Raw genomic sequence first — 15,341 nt, forward strand, 5'->3', positions numbered from 1 at the left:
ACTTGCTTGTAGAGCAGCCACTCAGATGAATAGTCTCCAGAACGCAATAAGGGACATGCCAGGAGGGTGTTGGGATGTCTGCAGGAGATGTCATGATGGTACTGTGGGCATGCTTTCAGCATTTCTTCTTTCTGATTGTCAGTACAGTATCATCTAAACCAGTCCAGATATTAGATAGATCTGGTTGTATCCTCTGGTTAGGGACAAGCAGGCCACTGTGAAGTGGGAATAGTGAGCCAAAATCTTACCTCTCTCTCCAAGTGGCCTGCTAGCAAATCCAACCATCACTCTCTGCCTGCTTTGTGCTCTCAGCAACAGGGAAGAGAGGCAGAATTGGGAAGTCCAGAGGATATCGAAGCGAGAGAAAGATTTCTGCTCTTGGTTGCACTTCCTTGTCTCAGCCTAACTTTCCTGCCAATCCTTTCTAGAAAAAAGACAGGAGGGGAGGGGAGGGTTAGGTGGTTCTCCTCTGTGGCATGCCCAAGTCCTGTCTTCCTTTCCATCAGTGGGGACAGAGTGAAATGTCCCAGTGAGAGTATAGTCCTTCCTCTGGCATAGTTCAGTCCAAATTTCCTCTCTGGCTTAGCTTTTCCAGAAGGAAGGCAAGCAAAAGAAGAAATGTCTTCCTTTTATTCTTCTGACCAGTCATCCCAGGCCAGGAGTGTTTGTGCGTCAATGCCCCCTCTGCTGGAACCAACTGTTCTCTAGCTGAAGGCAATGGACTCAAAACTATACGTTCATCACTAGAAGGCCTGTTTCTGCCACAGTCCATTCTTCAAGATAGTGGTGCCATTTTGGCACCTTGTTCTAAGGTGTCGAATGAAAGTCTAGAGCAGGAACATAGGAAGCTGCCTTACATTGAGTCAGGCCATCAGTCCATCTAGCTTAATATTGTCTACACTGGCCGGCAGCAACTCTCCTGCTTTCCCCAGCCCTACCTTGAGATGCCAGGGATTGATCCTGTGATCTTCTGCATACAAGCAGATTCTGTACCTAATGGAGGAAAGCTGATCTTGTGGTAGCAAGCATGAATTGTCCTCTTTGCTCAGCAGGGTCTGCCCTGGTTTGCACTTGAATGATAGACTACATGTGAGCACTGTAAGATATTCCCCTTAGGGGGTGGGGCCGCTCTGAGAAGAGCATCTGCCTGCTTGCATGCAGAAAGTTCCAAGTTCCCTCCCTGGCACCTTCAAAATAAGGCTGAGAGAAACTTCTGCCGGTAACCTTGGAGAAGCCACTGCCAGTCTGTATAGATAATATTGAGCTAGATGGACCAATAGTCTGACTCGGTATCAGGCAGTTTCCTATGTTCCTACCACTGAATTTTGCCCACATACCCTAAGGGTATGGGGGCAAATATCTTACAGCAGGTAGTGTGCACATGTAGTCATCCATCCAAATGCAAACAAGGGCAAACCCTGCTTAGCAAATGCGGCAATTCAAGCTTGCTACATCAAGGCTGGCTTTCCACCCCTGAGATTCCACTCACTCGTGCTCAGCTCTCTGCCTATCTTTTACACAACTTGAATGTGACTTAGTGGTGCCTAATTTTCTCTATATTGTAGCTGATATTGTTAATGAGAACTGAAACAGACAAGGTGAGCTTGTCTGTTATGGCTTTAGCAAGAAAGAACAGTATCTGTAATTGCCTTGGCTGCACAAGCAAAGTGCTATCCTCTATGAATTCAGCTACTACTACAAATATTTGTAAACTGCTTTTCATCAAAAGTGTTCAAAGCAGTTTACATAGACAAATTAAATAAATAAATAAATAAATACATGAGATGGTTCCCTGTCCCAAAAGAGCTCACAATCTAAAACATTATTTTCAGATGCTCATAACTGGAAGATTCCTGAAGTTTTTTCTTGGCTCCAAGAAGAGGGAAGTCTTTCAGGAGGGGAGATGGCGCAAATGTTCAACTGTGGGATTGGTGCCGTGCTGGTGGTAGAGAAGGAGGTGGCTGGACGGATTTTGACAGATGTTCAGAAATACGAAGATGCATGGTTGATTGGGAAAGTCATCCGGCATCTTGCAGGTTACTGAATTTCCTAAGGCAGAACTGCTTATCATGTCCAATAAAGGCCTTTACAAGGTTCTCATTGACTTTGAGCAGCTATATTACTAAACTAATGCAATAGGGGGAACCCAGTGCATTTAACAATCGCCATCCAAAGCACCTGCTTGGAATGTCCTGAAGGCTGTGGAAGGCATTCCAGGACAAATGTGTTTCCAATATTCAGCTTGTTTGTCATGAAGAATGCCAGCATACATTTCTTTGCTCTGATGCAAGGAGAAGGGGCGGGAGGTATAAACCAGTACTTGGCCTGCTAGATCCAGCACTCCAAGTCAGGGTGTTTCCTCCTTGTCTGTATTGCAGATTGTCAGTCCCAACAGTAGTTCTTCTTCTTCACTTGTGTATTGTTGCAGCAGTGCCAGCCACTCTGGAACAACCCTTTGCTTCTGTGCCTTTCCAGGAATCTTGGCTTTATCTCCTTACAGGTTGTTGCTGTTCAACATCGCTGCCACCTTCACTCTTTGGATTCCTTAATTGCCTCCTCCAGCTACATTTTGTGTGTTCTGCCTTTTTTCAGTGTAGCATCAAGCCCTTTATTCATTAACTATTGCTTCTCCAGAGCACTTTCAGCTGTGCTTTCCTTGGCAAGGTGGCCATCTCAACATGCACTTCTTTTGTGAGATGGCCACTTCTCACTTTACATTTTGCCCTGAGATATGGATTCTTAAGTAGAAATGCAATCAACTTCCAACAGTTCAGAGTGGTACATGTACCACAAAGCTTCTGCTTTCCTTTGTGAAGAGCATGGGAGCAGGGCCTGCTCCTTTCCTGGCTGCCACCTCAACATACTGTATTTCACCAAGAGAAGTGGTTATATTAATGCCCGTGTGCCATTCACAATGTCCGTTTTGTATTCACATGTCCATATCCAAGCATTGTGTGTAAAGCAAGACGCTGCCCTTAGTGAGATGTAGAGACAGCTGAATTGACCCTCTTTAATCGGGCTGTTTGCCGCTAACACTTTTGTGGTGTGTAGCAGCAAGCATTTAACATTTTAGTCTGTCAAAAGAGAGTCAGAATGAGGGGTAAGAGGCCTCCATGACCTATTACAACAATAAGCAAGCCTATCCTGTACTCCGAGGTAATGAGGAGAGACCCTCCATCCTGTGAGGTGCAGATGATAGGGACTCATGATGGGCTCTTCTCATCAGTAGCGCTCGTAACTGTGGAACTCATTGCTCCATGAGGTTTAGCTCTCCTCCTTTGAGCAAGTTCAGATGGAAGGTGGAAATAGTCCTTGTTATGGATTTGCCTGATGCATTTATGCTCTTTGTTGCTTCTCTTTTTGCTGCTGTTTGCTTTTGTGCTGTTGCTACCTGAATATTTGTTGGACCGATGGATTGTTTTATTGTGTGTTAGGTGATTGTAAGCCACGCTGAGGATACTATTTGGGTGGAAGATCAGGATAGAAATGATTTTATAAATAAATCTCTATAAAATAAATAAAATAGCACTTGCACTGTTTTCTAAATGCAAACATCTTACCTACTGTCTTTTTATGGGCATTCAACTCTTTTTTATTCCTTAGGGTCTCCTCTTGTTGAAATAAAAAATCTTCATGAAGCATTACTGCAAAACAAATCCCCATTTCTGCAGAATGTTTCTGAAGTGGATTGTCTTATCCAGACCCCACGCGCAAAAAGGAAGGTCAACGTAGCTGTTCTCATCTCTGGAGCAGGTGAGCTTGTCATTTTATTAAAGCCACCTCTGCAATAGAGATTTCTAATTCTGCCGCAATACAAATACGAGCACTTTCATTGCCTGAGTTTACTGAACTTACTTCTAACTGAGAAGCTGTTTTATAGAGCCAGTGAACATGGATGAAAAATATTTGTGCAAATATGAAGATAGTTCTTTCATTATTTATATTCTTGATCAAAGTTCAGTAGAATCTCCATTAGTAATATCTTATCTCCCCATTCTACTCAAATTCATTATGAGTTTGTGCTTAGTATCTTTACTGGCAATATCAACCATATTTAGTTCACACGGGGCTGGTTTGGACAATATGTCCACTGGTCTGTGCTAAATGCCCAGTGGAGGAGTGGCAAGACTCCTCCATATCCATTGCATTGTCTTGATGTCACCAAATTGTAATGGGAGGCAGTTGGGGTGGGGAGAGTCTTCTGTCCTCTCAACTCTAAACTATCAATACTTTCATAGTTACTGCTGTCATTTACATAGCATCAGTGCCACCTGTCATGCAATCTCCCTTTGAAACCCAAGGAATTGCTAAGCAATTGTACCACTAAGATGCTGAAACGCCAGCAGATGTTCAGTAAGCCATGTAAAAAGGTTAACAAAGCTGTGGCTTGCTGGTTCTCATATATATCTTAAGCATACGTTTGTGGAGCTGTAATTTTCTGTACCTCTGCCTACAAGTGCTCTGAATAGAATAAAGCCTCGTTGTGTTTAATTTTTCAATTTGAGGTACAAGCCTTGCAGCACTGATCACATATGTAAAAGAGCCAGCAAGCTGTGCCCAGGTAGTCGTCGTAATTACCAACAGGTCTGGGATGGAGGAACTGAAGAATGCAACTCGGGCTGGCATCCCAACCAGAGTAAGAAGAATATTATGTTCACTTCACTTGCTAAAACAGTAGTGCCAGGTTGTTGTGCTACACTGGAAAACATCCTCACCTAGAATACCTCCCTGCCACTTGCATTAGAAATAATGCATCTGTCCTCATATTTACATCATAATTAAACACAAGGCATTTATGGCAACATTTTTTTAAAATTTATCTACAAATGTGTATCCCACCTTTTCCCACAAACTCAAGGCAGCTAACAACAATTAAGAGCATCAAACAATTTAAAAACCACCATAAAGCAGAACAGCAGCAGCAATTAAAACAACAACAACAACAACCCATAAGGCAGCATAAAAAGCAGAATGAGGGAAACCAATTAAAATGAGCACTTAGGGTCCTGGGGAAGGCCCATTGAAGTAGGAATGTCTTCAGTTTGTTTTTAAAAATTGCTAGTGAAGGTGCCATCCAAAGGTCAGGTGGCAGGGTGTTCCAGAGAGAGGAGGTTACCACTGAGGAAGCTCATTCATCCATTCCCACCAATTGAGCTTTGGAAGGTGGCAGAACCCAAGAGAGCTTCTCTGAAAGATCTTTTGGGCTGGGCAGATTTAATAAAGCAGGAGGCTTTACAGACAGGGCTTCTTCCCCAAATCTCCTTCAGAAGAGAGTGTGTGTGTTCACACACCAACCAAACTTACCCTGAAGTCCCTTCGCAATCCTTGGACCCACTCCACACACAAATCGGGCTCCCCCCCCCCGCCTCAATTGGCTAGAAGAAAAACACGAAGGAAAACATGTAAACTTGCATCAAAACAAAACCTGAGAACAGAGGGGAGGGGCTAGTTCCCTCAGTGCTGTGAGTGTGATTCGAAATGGTTTCGCTCAACATTTACCTCGCAGCATGAAGCCATGTGCGAATAACTCCCAGGAGAAGGCAGTCCTTTGGGGAACGTGGCCCTAAACTATAAAGGGTTTTAAAAGTCAAAACAACCACCTTGTGCCCAGAAACACTGGTAGCCAGTGCAGCTGGTACTGTAGTGGTGTGAGGTGACTGTGATCCAAGTGGCCCGAATTTGTTAAGAATTTTGCCACTGCCTTCTGTGCCAGCTGAAGTTATTAAAAAAAACAACTTCATGGAGATTGTTCTCTGCTTACTGGAACTGTGGGTAATCTTCCAGTTAGCACAAAGTACCTACAGGCTGCCAAAGTCAAAAGTCCCAGTTAATTTGGGGGTTGGGCTTAAATCCTAGGAAACTCATATAATGTGTTGCTGCTAACATTGAAGGAAGCAGAACTGCATGTAGCAATTGTTGCAACAATTATTCCAGCTCATTTATCTCATCGTCTTTGTTATCATAACGACAGGCCACCAAGAGAAACTACTCACAGAAGCATTAATTCCAATTGACTGTATTCTCGGTGTCTCTGGTGTTTCAATTCCAAATTAAGACCTGATTACCCTATTACAGGGGTTCACAAACTTGGGTCCACAGATGTTGGATTACAACTCCCATAGGGATGTGCATGAAACAGATTTTGCGTTTTGTTCAGAGCTTGAAACAAAATGCAAATGGCCAAAATGTTTCTTAGCAAACCAGCAGTCAGTTCGACAAAAAAACCTGGAGGTGTTTTGAGTGTTTCAGCCATAGGAGGAAATGGGGAAACCTGAAGCACCCCCTTGTTTCCCCTAGGATCCTATTGGGGTTTGGGGGAAAGTTAAAAATTTGCTAAAAATTGCCTGCTTGCCCATTTCTTTTGTGGGTTGGGTGGTAAGTAGCACCCATTGTGCCCTACCACCCAATTCACTTTGGTGTTCCATGGGGAACAATGGGGTGTTTCGTGTTTCCCCATTGTTCCCTATGGCCAGAATAATCTGCACTCACAGAGTGCATGCACACATTTCGCATTGCAATTTGCAATGCAACCCTGCCTTAAAAAACACCTCAGAAGCACACAGTAAAAGGGAATCTGTCCTTCCCCACAGAGAACAACACACATTTCTAATACAGTCCAAAAATGGCCAAAAAAGAATCACTGACCCTGGTGTTACTGCAGCCACAGAGCTTGTGCTGCAGTAACACCACTGGCACATGTTACTCTCTCATACACAATTATGACTCCTTGATTCCTAGCATTGCAACAGCACCCTTAGCAGCAAGCATAGCTATAAGTTCAACTAGAGCAACTTCAGCCACATTTTGACTGAGTACACCTTGCAATGCAGATTGCAGAGCAGACTAGAGCAGTGAGTGAACCACAGGTTAGTCTCAAGGCCAGCGATGGAGCTAATCACAGCAAGACGATCACCAAGAAATGTTACACACAGAGAGAGCAAGAGAGCTGCCACTGTCCATTTCTCGCCACAACACTAGCTCACAAACAACAAACCAAACCACAACTCAAGGAAGGCAGGCACCCAAGTTCTGCTTTTAACAATCTGAGATTCAGCATCACCAGATAGTTATACCAGCTATAGCACAGCATGTGATACTCAGTGCTGAGAAACCACAAAATCAAATCTGCCTGCCTGCCTTCCATCTTTATGTATTCTCTTCAAGAGAGGCACACAGAGAGTCTCTCTCTGCCTCCCAGTCCCTTTGAATACATTTTGAAATTCTCTCCTCTGATGTTTCCCCCCTCCCTCCTCCCAGCCAACGGGGGCACAGTTGCCCATGACAACACTTGACTTGTATGATAAGCCAACCAAGAAGCAAGGAGATCGCAAGCCAATCCGAAACCAGTTCCAGAAAACCAATCAGCAAGGGGGAAACAGGCCTCCATAATGGCGCTTGAAATATCAAAACGTTGCAATCAAAACGGGGTTGGAGTTGAAACATTCTACACATCCCTGAACTCCCCGCATCCTTAGCCACAAGTCAAGGAACCAATGGCCTTTGGCCAAAAGCTACAGCGGCCAAAGGCCATTGTAGCTGGGGGTGCTGGGATCTGTAGTCCAACAACATCTGGGGACTCAAGTTGGAGAACCCCTGAACTATTATTTCAGAGTCACTGTTACACACTGCCCTCGTCTGTGTTGGCAGCACACTCGGGAAACTAAATGTGATGTTTAAAGCATTATTAGTCCAGACAGGCTTCGTTTTCCTTTACTTAATAGCAATAGGATTCCCACCACCACCACCAAGGTTCAGGAGTGTGGAAAGGGATAGGGTTAGAGTCCTCTCGCCCCTCACTATGTTCCCAAACTGTGGAGATGAGGGCAATCTGCCTGTTATTAATTGAAGAAAAACTAAGCATATCAGGACTAATAATGCTTTAAATGTAATGTGTAGTTTGGAGCTGAGGCCACACACTCCACAGTGCTGAGTGCAGAAAGATATTGGAGTCATATGTGTCATAATGTAGGCCTTTCCCACCCATGCAGCGTCATCCTTCCTGATAGGATGTTAATCAGGTGGGAAAGACTGTACATCTGGCCATGCCCTTGTTATGTTCTTGCATTCAAGAACACATCTCTTGAATGCAAAACAATTAAAACACTGTGAGTCTCAAGTCTGTTGATCAGACTAAAGCTCACAGTTCCTTTGGCTCAGTGGATGTTCAGGCTTCATTCTAAAGGTGGCAGAATTATTATTGTTGTTGTTGTTGTTTACACAATCAGACAGGTGTTATTGACTGGTTTGTTTTATACAGACATCGAGTACTTCCCAAGGACCTGGGATGGCTGAATTTTATATCGTTGCAGAATATAGGCTCTTCCCAGTAAAGTTGCTTTTTGTAATTGGCTGATGGTGATTTCTGTGGCCCCTATGGTGTTGAGGTGCTCTTCAAGTTGTTTTGGAATTGCACCTAGGGCGCCCATTACCACTGGGATTATTTTGGTCTTCTTCTGCCACAGCCTTTCAGTTTCAATTTGTAGATCTTTGTATTTTGTTATTTTTTTCTATTTCTTTTTCTTCTATTCTGCTATCCCCTGGTATTGCTATGTCGATTATTTTGACTTGTTTTTCTTTCTTCTCGACTACAGTTATATCTGGTGTATTGTGTGGCAGATGTTTGTCTGTTTGTAGTCTGAAGTCCCATAATATTTTTGCATCTTCACTTTCTACAACTTTTTCAATTTTGTGGTCCCACCAATTTTTGGCTACAGGTAGCTTGTAATTTTTGCAGATGTTCCAGTGTACCATCCCGGCTACCTTGTCATGCCTTTATTTGTAGTCAGTCTGTGCGATCTTTTTACAACAGCTGATCAGGTGGTCCACTGTTTCATCTGCTTCTTGACAAAGGCGGCACTTGCTGTTTGTGGTGGATTTTTCGACTTTTGCTCTTATTGCATTTGTTCTTAGTGCCTGTTCTTGTGCAGCCAGTATTAAACCCTCTGTTTCTTTCTTCAAGTTGCCATTCTTAAGCCATTGCCAGGTCTTGGTGATGTCTGATTTTCCACTTATATTGTGTAAATATTGACCATGAAGTGGCTTATTTTTCCATTTTACTGCTCGGTTCTTGACTTGTTCTTTCTTGTAGGCCTGCTTTGTTTCATTAGTGTTGAATAGTTTCTCGTTATAGACCATTTGAAGTGCATCTTCTTCACTGTCCTTGATATATTCTTCAAGGCCTCTTTTCTTCTCTACTGTTTGATGGACTTCTCTACTGTTTGATGGACAACATTCCTCTTCCACTGGAGCTGCAATGGAGGTATAGCCTATCTACATCACTGCGGGGGTGCAGAGCATGATTGATTTTCCTGGTCTTACGATCTAGCGTCTCTAGCTCTGCCTGGGTCCAGTCTATTATTCCTACAGTGTATCTGATAACAGGTATAGCCCAGGTGTTTATGGCTTGTATGGTGTTCCTGCCATTGAGTTTGGACTTGAGGATTTTTCTAACTCTCCTGATGTTAAACTTCCAATTTTTCTTTTAACTTCAGTGTGTGCAATGTTATCAGCCTGGAGAATGCCCAAGTATTTGTAATGTTCTTTCTCTTCCAGGTTCTTGATGTTGCTTCCATTGGGCAGTTCTATTCCTTCTGTTTTTCTTATTTTTCCTCTGTTCATTATTAATGCAGCACACTTGTCTAGTCCAAACTCCATTGCTATATCGCTACTGAATATACGGACAGTGTTTAGCAGTGATTCGATTTCTGACTGGGACTTTCCATACAACTTCAGATCGTCCACGTGCAGCAGATGGTTGATTTTACTTGATGTTTTAGATGTTTGGTATCCGAGGCCTGTTTTGTTTAGTATTTGTGAAAGTGGAGTCATGGCGATTACAAACAACAGAGGGGATAGTAAGTCCTCTTGGAAAATGCCTCTTCTAATGCTAACCTGTCCAAGTGTCTCGCCATTGATTAACTGTGTACTCTACATGCTCATTGCTTTTTTAATAAATATCTGAATGTTTTTGCTGACACCAGTTGTTTCTAAACATTTTGGTATCCATGTGTGAGGCAATGAGTCGAAGGCCTTCTTGTAGTCAATCCATGCAACACTTAGATTTGTTTTTCTTCTCCTGCCATTTTCTAAAATCATTTTGTCAATCAGCAGCTGGTCTTTTGTGCCTCTGGTGTTCGGGCAATTTCCTTTCTGTTCAACTGGAAGCTGCTTATTAGTTAATAAGTGTTGCATTACTTCATCTGCTATTGTTCCAGATAATAATTTGAACATGGTTGGCAGGCAGGTTATCGGTCTATAAGTACTTGGAACTGCACCTTTTGCTGGGTCTTTCCTTAGGAGATGAGTTTTCCCAGTTGTTAGCCATTGTTCAACATCACCGCCTAGCAAAATGTGATTGAACTGTTTTGATAGTTGTTTATGGAGGCTTGTTAGGTGTTTAAGCCAAAAGCCATGCAGTTCATTGTCACCTGGTGCAGTCCAATTTTTAATTTTCTTTGCTCTTTCATTTATTAATTCTGGTGTTATTATTAGATCTTGCATTTGTTGGTTACATTTTTCGACCTCTTTCACCCAGCCTGCTTTTTTATTATAATCTATTGGATTGTCCCATAATTTCCCCCAGAATTGCACTGTTTCTTCTTTATTTGGTGTTTCTACGTTTCTTGCAGTTTCTCCTTCTATGCTTTGGTAGAAACGTCTCTGATTCGATTGGAATTGGAGAGTCTGCCTGTGTTCTGTAATTCTGGCTTTGTTTCTGCTAATCTTCTTTGACACTGCTGTTATTTGCTGCTTTATTATTTCCAGGACTTCTCTATTTTTCCTCGAATCTAGATGGTATTTTTGGATCAGATACTGTTTGGTGTTTTCATTCTTCAGCTTCTTGTCTTTCATATCTTTCAATTTACTAGCAGTGGATCTAAGCCTGGAGATTTTATTTTCTAATCTAATTTTCCATTTAGGTGATGTACTGCTTTCTTTTTTGACAGGTCCACTGATCTTATATCCGAGCTCTTGTGTTGTTATTGTTGCTGCACTGTACATTAGTTGGTTTGTTTCTTGCAAATTATTGTTTGTTATTTCTGCAAGTGCAGCATTGACATCTTTTAATGCCTGAGCGAGTTGTTTTTTGGCAACTGTTTTTAGAGCTGGAAGTCGAACCCTGGTGGTTGTTTGGTTCATGTACTCAGTTATTTTTCGCTTTAGTTCTTGTTGCTTTTCTGTTAAACTGCATTTGGGTTTTTGAGGTCAAGGCAAAGGGGAGGTTGCCTGGTGTTGATTTTGAAACAGTTCAGCAACAGTGGCATCCTCTATTTCCAACACCTCCTCCACCTGTGCCTGAGCAACTTCTTCAGTTGGTGGTAATTCTTCTTCCATATCTTGAGCCTGTGTTGCTCTTTGCAATTCTTCCAGCTCAACTTCTGTGAATACTTTATTTCTTATTATGTATCTTCTCTGGTCTGCTAGCCTTTGTTCTGTTATTTCTGAATCAGGATGCTTCTCTTTCCAAATTTGGTACATTCTTTTTAAATAACCTCTTCTAGTTGGACTAGACTTGTAATAGCAGATCATTATTTCCTTGTTGGCGTTTTTCGTATATTTTTTTCGGTTAAGCGACGTTTCTTCCGGTAACTTTGCAGTCTCCAGCCCTGGTTGCTCAACTGAAGATCCTGAGTCCTGTTGCCCACTTGCCACCAGATGTCCAGGGACTCCCGCACCTGGCGCGGTACTTGTTGACCCGGACGACGACTGATCCGGTATAGATTTATTAAAGTTACGTCTCACCATATTGTTGATGGGAGAGGCACTCTTTGTCTGGCTCCTCTGGTGAGACCTGTTCAGTATGGTTGGACCTCTGGCATAGCTCTCACCTTCTTCAGAGCACGCAAGCCCCACAAACATGCCAAGGTAGTGCCTCACTGGGCACTACCTCACTGGGCACTAATTATTATTATTATTACATTTTATATCCCACTCTTCCTCCAAGGAGCCCAGAGTGGTGTACTACATTCTTAAGTTTCTCCTCACAACAACCCTGTGAGGTAGGTTAGGCTGAGAATTGCAGATCCTGGATGCCTGAGTCTTCTAAAAAAAAAAAAAAACAAAGCAGGCCTATCAACCCCAGGCCTATCTCTGCAGACCTTCTCAACCCCTCTCTCCTTGGTGCTAGACTGAATACTTGGAACATTCTGAGGGCAGCTCACCTTGGAGCATGCTCAGTAAAGTAGCGCTCTGATCAACTAACTGGGGGAGTAATATAGTAGTGCATAATTCATTGTGATAAAATGTGGTGATAGCCACTGGCTTAGACATACTTAGGTGAGGCTGACATGCAGTTTCCCAAAGAATTTAAAAGGGGATTCGGGAAATTAACAGAATTGTGATTTATTTACAGATATAGACAACAGTATATCAACCGTGGTATGCCTCTGAATCCCAACTGTTGGGGGAGGGGGAAATGTCAGAGGAAGGGATCATGCCTTCATACCTTGCTTGTGGGCTTCCTAGAAGCATTGACTTGGCCACTGCATCTGTTTTATTACATATCTTAGAAAGGTCTGCCTGCCCTTTTCAACTCCCTTTTACTTCCTATGGATCCATGATGCTTGTAAAGGGGAATCCTTACCAGATTCCCCTCTACAAACATCCCAGCCTGGGCTGACCCAGTTTGAGTGTATGAACCAAACTGCTGGCTGGTTCTAACGAACCAGCTTGCAGACTGGTAGTTTGGTTTGTATTCAGTTCAAATTTGAACCAAACTTCCCGGAGCAGTTCTGTTCACACCCCTACAGGGTGGGAAGTTCATTTTGTATCTTTGCTTGAACTGTATCACTTATTATTCTCTATGCTCTTTACATACCCTACAGTTAATGGTTTATTATCTAACTGAAAAATTAATTAATTTAAAAAAACCCCAACGATTTCCCTCCATGGTCACCAAATAATTAATTCACCTGTTCTTGATTGAGGAATGTTTTTTCAATTTTCACCTTAATTTATTTTAGGTAATTGACCATAAATTGTATGGAAGCCGATCAGAATATGATGGAACAATTGACAGAGTCCTTGAGGAATTCTCTGTTGAACTCATCTGTCTGGCAGGATTTATGAGAGTTTTGAGTAATAACTTCCTTAAAAAATGGAATGGTAAGCAACTCTTCTTATAATAAATATTCAGGAGTGTGACTGCTATATGACTTCTGTGTGAGGCTTCATATGCAAACGAAGATCAATCAAATGTCCACATTGGGTTCATATACTTGATCCAAACAGTGATTTCCATACACTGACCTGCATTTTGAGCCATAGCTTCCTTCTTGCATGTTCATACTCTGATACTTCTGAACATGGATTTTATCAATTGCAGGGAAAATTTTGAGCACCTATCCATCACTTTCACCATTAACCAAAGGAGGAAATGCCCACAAGCAGGCACTCCCATCTCCAGAGAAGGTTGCTGGTTGTACAGTGCATTTTGTACTTGTAAGTAATTGTCTTTGCATGTCGAAACTGTTCTGAATATCTGCAAATAATTATTCTAGTCATAAGCAAGCATTTGGTTGCATACAGTAACTGAACTCATAACTCAAAAAATTATGACAGGCCTTTGTAGATGACTTGGTAGATTACTTTTGAAAGTGGAACTGTTAAGTCCTGAGAGCTCCCTATTGCAAGCAGTATATTCTTGCTTAAACTTTTTTCCATTGAAGTATTCTAGCATTACAGTATTAGTCTGTAGCTCATCTAAAGCTTTTCTTGAGCAAATGTTTCTGTCCAGTCTCTTTGCCCTACAATAGAATCCTCTCCTCCTCCTCCTTTCTATTTCTAAATGTGCTTCTAAGTACAAGTACAAATACATCCTTCTTTTCTCTCTCTCTCTCTCTCTCTCTCTCTTTTTTTTTTTTTTTTTGCATCCTTCTAAACCAGGCCTGCTCAACTTAGGCCCCCCCAGCTGTTTTTGGACTACAACTCCCATAAACCCAGCCACAATGGCCAGTAGCCAGGGATTATGTGTTTTAGGCCAACATCTGCAGGAGGGCCCAAGTTGAGCAGCCCTGTTCTAAACCATTTTACTGCCCACCATGCTATAACTAAAATGTCTGCTAAATTTTTCCTGGCTAGATTTTAGTGACCTGTTCTAGATTTTAGTGACCCTCACACCCATTCTGCTTTGTTGCTATTCTTCCCATGGCCACCCACCATCTTGTGATAGAATGTCTCTTTCTCTCTCAGGAGGATACTAATCTTGAAGCAGTAATTTTACAAGAGCCTGTCTCCATAAAGATAGAAGACACAGAGGAGACCTTGTCAGAAAAGGTCAAAGAAGCAGAGAACCGTGTATTTCCCATTGCTCTGCAGCTGGTTGCCAGTGGAATGGTGCAGCTAGGAGCGGATGGTAAAACCTACTGGAAACGAGAAAGTTGGAAGTCGATCCATCGAAAGGAAAGCCAGCATTGTTCCTCCTCTTAATACTCTTCTGTAGCAGCTACAGCACAGGCAAGGGTAGTAGTACACACAGTAATAACAATAGTTAAGGTTGTACACTGAATTCAGGTTTTGAATTGTCAATTTTCTTTTATTCAAAGTACCCATATTTAATCGTGTTCATTAATTTCTTTGCTAAAATCAAAGCATTAGAACCAGAATTGTTACTTAGATCATGGTGAGGAAAGTATCAACACAATGAGATTCTAAGCTTCCCTAACTCTCAATGCCTTTGCAAGGCTAGGGAACAGCAATGGGAGAGAGTGGTTGTCCTCTTTCCCCCACTTGCAGGCTTCCTTCATGCACCTGGTTGGCCATTGTGTGAAGCAGGATGCTGGACTAGATATGCCTTTGGCCTGATTCAGCAGGCTTGTCTTTTGTTCCTAGAATTTGTTCTGTATGACCTTGGGCAAAACCATTATTGTCCTCAGAGAAGTGTACTTGGCCTCTTGTTGGTATTGTGAACGCTGCATGGCGGTCCCCAAAGGAATGGATAAGAGCAAGCTGAGGCTGTAGCAGGAGCTTTATGGGGTTGTACCCCTGGCAAGGAAAGTGTAGGAGGAATATGAGCAAACACATTGAGCTGGAGGGAATCAGTGTACAGTTTTATCTGGTCTTCTCCTGGACAACCATGCTTTGTGATTTCCGCCAAGGGGACAGAACATAATGAAAGGCAACATAGAAAGACACTGTGACCACACACTATATGGGTCTGCAGCAGGCCACTCCACACCCTCCTCTCACCAAGATCTCTCCTTGCCCTCCCGCCCAGCACTGAACAGCAGGACATCTGTAAGGGCAGGAACTAATATGTTCAGAAAGAAAGAAGCTGGGCTGGGTGTGGGGTGGTGAGCGTGACAATAGAAAGTGAGTGGAGGCTTCTAGATAGTCCTCCGTTT

The 15,341-nt window shown here is 42.6% G+C and overlaps 1 protein-coding gene across 1 annotated transcript in view; it reads left to right on the forward strand.

The window, feature by feature from the left end:
* Positions 1-14,532, forward strand: part of LOC128350497 (trifunctional purine biosynthetic protein adenosine-3-like) — a 38,327-nt gene extending 23,795 nt beyond the window's left edge. Inside the window, exons 17-22 of the mRNA XM_053308919.1 lie at positions 1,833-2,036; positions 3,604-3,753; positions 4,506-4,636; positions 12,963-13,104; positions 13,325-13,440; positions 14,191-14,532. Of these exons, the coding sequence (XP_053164894.1) occupies positions 1,833-2,036; positions 3,604-3,753; positions 4,506-4,636; positions 12,963-13,104; positions 13,325-13,440; positions 14,191-14,427 (980 nt within the window). The 3' untranslated portion in view covers positions 14,428-14,532. The remainder of the gene's footprint in view (positions 1-1,832; positions 2,037-3,603; positions 3,754-4,505; positions 4,637-12,962; positions 13,105-13,324; positions 13,441-14,190) is intronic.
* Positions 14,533-15,341: the final 809 nt, after the last annotated feature.

The sequence above is a fragment of the Hemicordylus capensis genome, chromosome 3, assembly GCF_027244095.1.
Source record: "Hemicordylus capensis ecotype Gifberg chromosome 3, rHemCap1.1.pri, whole genome shotgun sequence".
NCBI lineage: Eukaryota > Metazoa > Chordata > Lepidosauria > Squamata > Cordylidae > Hemicordylus > Hemicordylus capensis.